Below are 10,561 nucleotides of genomic sequence, written 5' to 3' on the forward strand. Positions count from 1 at the left end.
GAACCATTTAACCAGGCACTGAACCATTCAACCAGGCATTGAACTATTTAACCAGGCACTAAACCATTTAACCAGGCACTGAACCATTTAACCAGGCACTGAACCAATTAACCAGGTATTGAACTATTTAACCAGGCACTAAACCATTTAACCAGGCACTGAACCAATTAACCAGGTATTAAACCATTTAACCAGGCACTGAACCATTCAACCAGGCAGTGAACTATTTAACCAGGAACTGAACCATTTACCCAGGCAGTGAACCATTTAACCAGGCACTGAACCATTCAACCAGGCAGTGAACTATTTAACCAGGCAGTGAACTATTTAACCAGGCACTGAACCAATTAACCAGGTATTGAACTATTTAACCAGGCACTAAACCATTTAACCAGGCACTAAACCATTTAACCAGACACTGAACCATTTACCCAGGCAGTGAAGTATTTAACCAGGCACTAAACCATTTAACCAGGCACTAAACCATTTAACCAGACACTGAACCATTTACCCAGGCAGTGAAGTATTTAACCAGGCACTGAACCACAGTGCTGCATCACAACAAGGGGAACTCTTTTAGCAGTTATTCTGTCCAGCCTTAACCTTTTTCTATTTAATATGTTAAGTTATTTCAAGCTGCCTAATAACCAACATACTGATTTACAGTGTGCATAGTGAGCCATGAGTGCAGAAACGAAGAGGTGGTATTAATGTTATGGCTGATCGGTGTATCTGTGTTTGTGAATCTGATGAAGTGAATCTTTTCCTCCACCTCCAGCGTACGTCGCCTTGTCCTGCACGTTCCGCTACGGCCGAGATGACATGGACGTTATGGGAATCGCCTTCCGCCGGGACATTTACCTCTGCACCCGGCAGGTCTACCCCGCCCTACAGGACAAGAAGCAGTGCACCATCACCAAGGTGCAGGAGAAACTGCTGCGCAAACTGGGCGAGAACGCCTACCCCTTTTTCTTTGAGGTGAGCATGTCTTCTTGCTCCGGCCTTCTACCTGACCTAAGTACATGACCAGGACTACGGGCATTCAGAACACGATACCATATGAGGAACCGGTCAGGAACTTATCGTCCTGTGGTGGCACCAAGTAGCACCACCAAGGTGGAAGCAGACGTCCCATGACTGGTTAGGCCCGACAAAGGGCCTCAAAACCTCTTCATCAACTCAGAAGGTCTTTGAGGGTAGAGCTGCCCTCTTACATCCTATTAAAGAGCCTGGACTTCTTTCTGAATGAGGCAATCAGAACTGAGCTCATTTACATACATCACTCTTAAAGGCACAGTAACAAAGAATGCCTGGGGGGAACACTTTGAACACCTCCCACGACAGTCAAGCTAGTGTGCTCTCTTTCTGATGGTAGATGCTGTACTGAGGTCCACCTGTGATGACATTTTACGATGGTTGGAGACTTTTCTACTCATCGCGTGGGCTAAACTTGCTAGGACGGCCTGATCTGGCCATGTTGGTCAGCTGTTCCGCTTGTAAATGATTTAGTGGACAGTGGAGCGGCTGATTTTTAACTGTTCTGAGATCTTTTTAACGCCCTTCCATTTGCAGACTCCTCTGCCTCTTCACCCTTCTTTCTGAAGGCCTCAGAGAGCTCTCTGGATCTGGCCATGGTGATCTTCTTCACCCCTCAGGCACTGAACTATTTAACCAGGCACTGAACCATTTAACCAGGCACTGAACTATTTAACCAGGCACTAAACCATTTAACCAGGCACTAAACTATTTAACCAGGCACTAAACCATTTAACCAGGCACTGAACTATTTAACCAGGCACTAAACCATTTAACCAGGCACTAAACTATTTAACCAGGCACTAAACCATTTAACCAGGCACTGAACTATTTAACCAGGCACTAAACCATTTAACCAGGCAGTGAAACATTTAACAGGGCAGTAAACTATGTAACCAGGCATGGAACCAATTAACCAGGCAGTGAACCATTAAACCAGGCACTAAACCATTCAACCAGGCAGTAAACTATTTAACCAGGCACTGAACCAGTTAAAAAGACTCCTCTACATCTCCACCCTTCTTTCTGAAGGCCTCAGAGAGCTCTCTGGATCTGGCCATGGTGATCTTCTTCACCCCTCACTTCAACTGTCAATCCAGAGCAGACCAGACTAAACATCTGAGGTTTAAATAAATAAGACAGACTCCTCCAGAATGATCCTCTCCAACCATGTTCTGATCTTCTGCAGCTGATGTTCTGCAGCCGAGTCTAATTCTACTCATTTGAAGCAGTAATAAATGTGGGGGGTTCGAATTGCATTTCTATTAATTATATTTTATTAAATAATTATAATATTCAAGTGAAGATCAAATGTCCAGATGCTTAAATATGTAAAAAAAAAAAGACAGGATTTTATGGGTGACCTCATTTGACCTCAAATAGCATGAGTTGACCTCAAGAAAAAAGGTCAGATACAAGTAAATATAAGCTGTGAGCCCATTAGTCCAGTTTAGCACATGGAATCCTGGCACAGCATGTATAGCTGGACCTTCCACAGTGACAGTAAGTACATGAATACGCTCTCTCAGCATCTATTAACTGCTATTAACTATTCACTGTATGTGCTTTCTCCCCTCTGTTCCAGTTCCCTGATAATCTGCCGTGCTCCGTGGGACTGCAGCCGGCTCCTAAGGACGTGGGGAAGGTGACAAGTCTTTACTTTCTCATATTCCTGTAAAACACAAAAACCACAAGTTCAGAACGAATCTAATCTTTGACCCTAATAGGAAGTCAGCCACTGAGCAACTCTGCCCTTTTCCACAGCACTGCGCTGTTGAGTTCGAGGTGAAGGCCTTCAGTGCTGAGAGCCAGGATGCTAAAGTCCGCAAACGGTCAGTGTAAACTCCCTGCTGTGTTTTGCCGTTTGTGCTTGACTCAGTGTACCCTGCATAGATACCAGTTGTGTTGCCCAGACTGCGCCGAGCCAACAAGAAAAGTCTGGGAAGAAACCCAGAATGACATCATTTACATTTACGTTTAAGGCATTTAGCAGACGCTCGTCTCCAGAGCGACTTACAAAAGTGCTTCACTATTTACTCAAGAAGAACCTCAGCTAGTCTAAATAGACTAATAATTCAAAGATCCTCAATCAAAGTCAATATGCAGACCATAATACTCTACTATTCGCCCCAGTCCTCTCAGAAGAGGAGGGTCTTCAGTCTGGGTTTGAGGACAGCGAGCGTTGGACTCTGCTGTTCGGACACCCAGGGGACGTTCGTTCCACCACTTCGGTGCAGGACAGTAAAAAGTCTGGACGCTCGTCTTCCGTGGATCTTAAAGGATGGCGGGTTGAGCCGAGCCGTACTTGAAGCTGGAAGAGCTCTTAGTGCAGATCGGCTTTTGACCATCGCCATCAAGTACTGGTGGAGGGGCTCACTGGTCCAGTCTTGGCTTTGTAGGCCAGAGTCAGGGGTTTGAATCTGATGACCTGGGCAGCAGCTACAGGAAGCCAGTGATGAGAGAATGCAGCAGTGGAGGAGCTGAACATGGCTGAACTTAGGAACATTGAAGACGCATACCATATTACAATAGAGATAGAGGTACAGCCGTCTGAGCATTACAGACATAACTGAGCCTTATGACCCACATCATCGTACACTGTATACCGTACTTACCATACTTTTTGGAGTGACACATAGGGTAGTCCTTGGCCCTATTCGGATGGGATTAAATTTTTTATGGGGTCTGTGATTTTACTCTATCCCTGTCTGGATCGACCATGTCTGTGGTTTTCTCCAACATCCTCTGAGAAATTCCAGGCTAAATTACCTGCCGTTTTTTTTTTTAGTCAGCGCTCGTCTGATCATTTTTAGTCCCTTTTAGTTTTTCCAGGCAGATGTTGCTTCATGCCGGGAAAAAAAAAATCCGGCACGCCATAGGTTTCTGAGTGCACGTATCAGAGCAGGTGGATATTAAATATTAAATACTTTATTTAATCAAATAAATAGTTCTTCGTTCTTCATTTTGACCTCTCAGTCTCGTAACTACAGAGCTACAGGTTTTGTTAGATGGCCTCTCACAACTGCCACGTGTCTTCTACAGGAGTACTGTCCACCTGATGATCCGTAAGGTGCAGTACGCCCCAGAGCAGACTGGTCCTGCTCCCTCGGTGTCCATCACCCGCGACTTCCTCATGTCAGATAAACCTCTGCATGTGGAGGCCAGCCTGGAGAAGCCGGTGGGTGCACATTGATATAAGATGTTTCATTGTGCCGGGTGGCGCAGCTGTCTAAGCGATTTGTCAGTTGAGTCTCTAGTGATGCCACAGCCATACGTAAACAGTCCCAGTCCCAGAGAGCATAACTGGCCTAGCACTCTCTGGGTGGGTAGGGTGACCTTCCATCTCCCCTATTACTCAGCATGGCAGATGACAGCCAGCGTGGGCCTCTGTTAGTTGTCCTCCAAGCGTGTTGTATTATTGATAGACGTTTGAAAAGATGGTGGTGGAGCTACTTGTGACCTGGAGGAGGCACATGGTGATCATGGGGTGGGGATTAGAAGTAAGAACTAAATCTGCATTGGAGGCAGAGTTTTGTAGAGTATGGTCCACCACCCAAATAGACAATGGGAAATGACCAAATTGTGGAGTAGATCTTGTTCATTTAGAAAGGAATTTTGTTAATTGCTGTGAAATTCATTCATTTCTATGCAAAATCAAGGTTGGTCTGAATCAGTGGTCAGTTTCTGACACCAAAAATGACGCCATGTCATTTTCACAGGTTGTAGAGTATGGTCCACCACCCAAATGGACACATTTCTGTCTTTTTTATTGTACAATTCAATTTTCTGTTAAATTAACTAATTGAATCCCCGATGTCTTGCAGTCTTACTATCATGGAGAGTCCATACAAGTACACATCAACATCAACAACGAGTCTAACAAAAGTGTGAAGAACATCATTATTTCTGGTGAGGGAAGAGCTGAACATGTGGAGATTTTACACTGCAGGTCAAATGACGATGATGATGATGATGATGATGATGATGATGATGATGATGATGAATGTTCAAACTCCTCTGCTTGTGTGGTTTTAGTGGACCAGACTGCCACTGTGGTGCTGTACTCCAACGACAGCTACATGAAGTCGGTGGACCTGTTGGAAACCGGGTAAGTGTCCGAGTCGGTGAGGAAGGAGGACAAATGGGGCGCCATGACTTTAAATGGAGGGAAATTCTGACTGGGTCTGTTCAAACATCTCTGTTGGTACAGGGATAGTCTGGGGGCGGGCGGCAAGATGGAGAAGACGTACACACTGCTCCCCCTGCTGGCCAATAACAAGGAAAGGCGAGGCATCGCACTTGATGGCAAACTCAAGCATGAAGACACCAATCTGGCCTCTTCGAGCATGTAAGCTCCCTGGCTGGCTGTGTCTATGGCCTACACTCAGATGGCCTACACTCTATATGGTCTCCTACACAGGGTCCTTTGAGCGATGCCATCGTAGAACCACTTTTGGTTCCATAAAGAACCATATTTGTAATATGAGATGTTTGAGGGTCAAGAACTTAAACTTTAAAGATCTGAAGAACTTGACATCTCACTTGATCTTAAGGTTCTTCATACAGAAACATTTGGTCCAAACGTGGTTCTTCTATGGCATTGCTCAAAGAACCCTTTGAAGTAGCTAAGTAGCTAACAGTGACTGCGAAAACCCCAGAGAAACTGAGATACAGACTAGTATGGGTGGTAATAAACCAGCCACTTTATTATAAACCCCTGTCTTATCCCTTAACCCTTGCAGGTTTACAGTTAGAGACTGTAGCTCAGAGGTTAGAGCTCAGAGCTGTTGATGACAGGGTTGTGGGTTCGATACCCGGGCTCAGCAAGCTGTCACTATTGGGCCCTTGAGCAAGGCCTTTCACCCTCTCTGCTCCATGGGTGCAGTAGTTGGCTGCCCACAGCTCTGGGTGTGTGTGTGTGCTCACTGTCTCTGGTTTACTAGTGTGTGTGTGTGTGTGTGTGTGTGTGTGTGTGTGTGTTTAGAGCCACAGATGGGTCAAATACGGAGGACACATGAGTTAGCCATCCTTTAGGCATTGATTAGTGGTCAGTTTCTGACCCCAAACCCACATTTGAGCCCCAAGTCAGTCAGTCAGTGTCACTGGGGATCTCCTACCACCCAATAATAATATCTGGTCAGTTTAACAGGTGTTGAAATGAGGTTGAGGGGCAATAGATGAGCTACTGTCTGAGATAATGTCAGTGGACCTCAGGTGGCCAGTGAGTGGACTGAGAAAATAAGGGGGTTATATGCAGTATTTCTCAAGCCTGGTTTCGGAGGCCCACTGCCCTGCACTCCCAACACGCCTGATCCAACTAACCAGCTGATTAACTGTCCATTACTGAGTTACAGGGGGTGCGTTAAAGCCGGAAATGCACTGAAATGTGCAGGTAAGTGGGCCCTGAGGACCAGGGTTGAGTGGGAAACACCGCTCTAGTGAGTGGTGAGTGGTGATTGTATGTAGGATTTGATTTTTAGAACATTATTTCTTCATAATTAACCATTTTTATATATAAATGTCTGCTTTAGAATTAAAGAGGGGGTCCTGAAAGAGGTGCTGGGGATCTTGGTGTCCTACAGGGTCATGGTAAAGCTCATTGTCGGGGGGTGAGTATACTCGTCAACCACCAGTCACTGTAAAATCACATTGCTGTATCTTCCTCCTACATGAATCCTGTTTCTGTTTGTTTTTTATTCTTCGTAGGCTGATGGGAACCAGGTGAGCATAATATCAATGGATGTGTGCTGTATTTGTTCAGTGCATGCTGGGTAATGTAGTTTCAATTTATAAAAAGTGAGGCATGCAGTGCTGCACCACAGAATATTACAAAACATGATAAATTATTCATTGGTTTAAGGCAGAGCCGGCCCAAGGCATCCTCGAATTACACGGCCACTTAGGGGGGGCCAACGCCACCAGGGGGCCCCCAAGAGCACTTAGATATCCTGAAAAAACACATATTTAAAAAAATAACTTTGAATAATAAAACAAAACCATTTTTGTGACACAGATGGAATTTGGCTTCCGCCTTTAACCAATCCGTGCAGTGAACACACACACAGGACAGTGAGCACACATGCCCGGAGCAGTGGGCAGCCGTTGCTGCAGTGCCGGCCAGGTAGCAGAGAGAAAGAGAGGGTGAAGGGCCTTGCTCAAGGGCTCAACAGCGGCAACTTGCCCAGCCCGGGTATCGAACCCACAACCCTGTCATCAATAGCTTGGAGCTCTAACCTCTGAGCCACTACTGCCACCCTATGCGCTGCTTGGCTGGTCAATAAAGGCCCAGGCCACTTCATCGTATTCTCCCTATGGCATGATGAAGCATCTGGTGCTGAGGTGGTGGTATGAGGGGCCCCAAACGCCCCAAACGTAAATCTGCTTAGGGCCCTATAATGACTTGGGCCGGCCCTGGTTTAGGCCCAACTCCACTGTATGTTAAAGTAGGAATAATGTGATTTTGCATTTCTATCAACAGTGAGGTTGGCCTGGAGCTGCCGTTTCAGCTGATGCACCCAAAGCCTGACTCAGGTATTATATACGCAACCCTAGGAGCGAGCGTCCCCACCTGTCCTTACCTGTCCGTACCTGTCCGTACCTGTCCGTACCTGTGTATGGACGTTTTTCCATATTCTCATTCATAACACAATGCATTCAGCCAACTAAACCGCTCTGCTTCTCTCTTTGGTTTGCTTCTTAAAGTGAAAGAAGGGTAAGTGACATACTGTATGTGCTCCCTTTCCAGACTGCATAACCTGTTCACTGTTTGCTCAGGCCAGAACCATGTCTCTGTATTGTCTGTGTGTCTGCGGAGCATCCTCCATTCTCACTGTTCATCCTCCACTGTGTGGCACAGCGAGGAGGAAGACATGGTGTTTGAGGAGTTCAGACGCGCCAACCTGAAGGGCATGCAGGAGGACGAAGAGGAAGGGAACATATCCGCCGGTGAGCCGTGAAGAAGCCTCCGGATCGGCGAAGTTAGAAGACAGTAGAGGAAGGACTGCCGCAGTAGACGGAGCCTAACACTGAACCTGTCAAATGCATAGAGGCTGAGATTATACCCCTGGGCCCACAAAGGGAGGGGCGCTTCTCTCTATAGGCGGTATAAGCAGTCCCTTAGGGTGCTGTGATAATGTAGTGGGAGGGGGTTGGGGGTTGGGGGGTGGTTATGGGTATGTCTTTTGACATGACTTTTCCCAGATAAAAATGTATGTAAAGTATTGATACTTCTTCAATGCATTCTTCAATACAGTAATATTGAGGCCTGGGCCGTTTCAGAGTCAATCAGGTGGTCCCCGGCCCCCTGATTCATATATTTTTGTGCATGCGCTCTAACAAATGTAGTGTATTATTTGTTCAAGCATCCAGAATTGGCACAGAATGTGGTTTAGAACTGGGATTTTACTGTGAGGTTCAACTTAACTGTGCTATTAATAATCACAATAAATTTGTCTCCCAAGCGCTGTGGTTTATTAGCAACACAATGACCCAAGATGATTCCCTGAGCAAAATTTGACAATGTGGGTTTTCATAGGTTAAATAGGTTCAAACAGCTAGGTATATTACTGTACAATTCAACTGCTTTAAGTAGGCCTAGCTCTCAGATTTTCATATACTTTTACAGTAAGAAGATTAAGGCAGAAGTGTGTGAGTACATATAAAAAAAAAAAATAAAAAAAAAAAAAATATATATATATATATATATATATATATATATATATATATATATATATATATATAAAATATATCATAATTTATATGATGAACCCTTTATGATGAACCTCACCAATGCTACTCATAATTATAATGTTACCCAGCTGGGATCTCAGTTCTAGAGAACTACTGGTCTAATCAGAAAGTGCTGAAAAGAACCAGAAAGAAAAGTCCACCTAGCTGCTCAATTTTGTCAGGCAAAACCAACAGTGAGGCACTGAAATAACGAGGCATTGGTCAGTGCTACTCTCTCCACATTTTATTAGAGATTTTAAATTATGCACATGAATAAAAATCAACAAATCATTTGTAAAAATTAGTCTCTACAATGATCAAAAAACTTACAAAAAATGACAAATAATTTGTAAAGTTGAATTTCTTCAATTATCATGTTTTATTTATTATTATGTTTAATTAATTCACTTGTCTTTAATTGTCAATTTCATTTCTCTCTCTCCAATTTCATTTCAATAAGAAAGCATTGGTCAGTGCTACTCTCTCCACATTTTATTAGAGATTTTAAATTATGCACATGAATAAAAATCAACAAATCATTCGTAAAGATGAATTTTTCCTATTATCAAGCTTTATTTATTATTATGTTTAATTAATTCAACTTGTCTTTCATTGTCAATTTCATTTCAATAAGAAAGCATTGGTCAGTGCTACTCTCTCCACATTTTATTAGAGATTTTAAATTATGCACATCAAATCAAAAAATTTGTAAAAATCTCTACAATGTTCTCTACAAAAGTCTCTACAATGATCAAAAAACGTACAAAAAATGACAAATAATTTCTAAAATGGAATTTCTCCAAATATCAAGTTTTATTTATTTATGTTTTATTTTATTTAATTAATTCTTGTCTTTCATTTTCCACATAACTGCTCAATTTTGTGAGGCAAAACCAACAGTGAGGCACTGAAATAACGAGGCACTGGTCAGTGCTACTCTCTCCACATTTTATTTGAGATTATGCACATAAACAAAATCAACAAATCATTGGTAAAGATTCATTTCTCCAATAATTGAGCTTTAATTAAAACAGTGATAACATCTCCAATAATTTACTGTTAGTCAATAGTACGTTAGCTCTATAGAGACGAGCGCAGTTTCAGACGGACAAGTGCTTACAGTGTTCTAACAAAGGAATATACAGGCCATGCAAGTTCCTCATTCATCCGGAACAGATTACAGTGATGAATATGTGAAATATGAGCCAAAACACAAGCTAACAAGATAAGCCTCCCTGTTATTGAGCCTCACTGACACAATAGGCCTCATTTACCCTCCCTAGTGGCTCCGTCAGGCAGCTAATCGTTCCGCTAAGCATTACCGCTCAGTCCATTAAAATATCACATTACACTTTTTACACATTAACGCACTGTAATCCTTTGCTGTTGCCCTGCCGAATTCAGATAACCTCTTCCCAATGCTTCATAAACCTGACAAAGAGCTTCCACTTATGCTAAGCTAGCATAGCCACTCTCATACACACGCTACGCTTCACTGCAACACAGCTAGCTAAGCTTAGCATAGTCATTTTCCTTTTTTAAAGCTTTTCACTTTTCTATACTTTTAACTCAACATTCATGATTTCCAGATCTATATAGTCTAGAAAAAATAACGGATAAATCTGTTCACGCTATTCACAGTGTTGCTAGTGCTAGTGTAGCTAATGTTAGAAGAGCATGTGTGAGCACTTGCTTCATATTAATGTAATTAATGTGAGGAAATGAGGAAAAAACATTCAGATTATGCAATTTTATCAAGGTTTTTCCTCACGAATTTCACAATTTAATCAAAGCTCAT

The 10,561-nt window shown here is 43.2% G+C and overlaps 1 protein-coding gene across 1 annotated transcript in view; it reads left to right on the forward strand.

The window, feature by feature from the left end:
* saga (S-antigen; retina and pineal gland (arrestin) a) overlaps nt 1-8,125 on the forward strand; it is a 10,126-nt gene extending 2,001 nt beyond the window's left edge. Inside the window, exons 4-15 of the mRNA XM_072669038.1 lie at nt 779-978; nt 2,621-2,680; nt 2,800-2,867; nt 4,078-4,213; nt 4,860-4,944; nt 5,071-5,143; nt 5,246-5,383; nt 6,567-6,644; nt 6,742-6,756; nt 7,514-7,566; nt 7,738-7,747; nt 7,892-8,125. Of these exons, the coding sequence (XP_072525139.1) occupies nt 779-978; nt 2,621-2,680; nt 2,800-2,867; nt 4,078-4,213; nt 4,860-4,944; nt 5,071-5,143; nt 5,246-5,383; nt 6,567-6,644; nt 6,742-6,756; nt 7,514-7,566; nt 7,738-7,747; nt 7,892-7,991 (1,016 nt within the window). The 3' untranslated portion in view covers nt 7,992-8,125. The remainder of the gene's footprint in view (nt 1-778; nt 979-2,620; nt 2,681-2,799; nt 2,868-4,077; nt 4,214-4,859; nt 4,945-5,070; nt 5,144-5,245; nt 5,384-6,566; nt 6,645-6,741; nt 6,757-7,513; nt 7,567-7,737; nt 7,748-7,891) is intronic.
* The last annotated feature ends 2,436 nt before the right edge of the window (nt 8,126-10,561 follow it).

Source organism: Salminus brasiliensis, chromosome 23 (assembly GCF_030463535.1).
Source record: "Salminus brasiliensis chromosome 23, fSalBra1.hap2, whole genome shotgun sequence".
Lineage (NCBI taxonomy): Eukaryota > Metazoa > Chordata > Actinopteri > Characiformes > Bryconidae > Salminus > Salminus brasiliensis.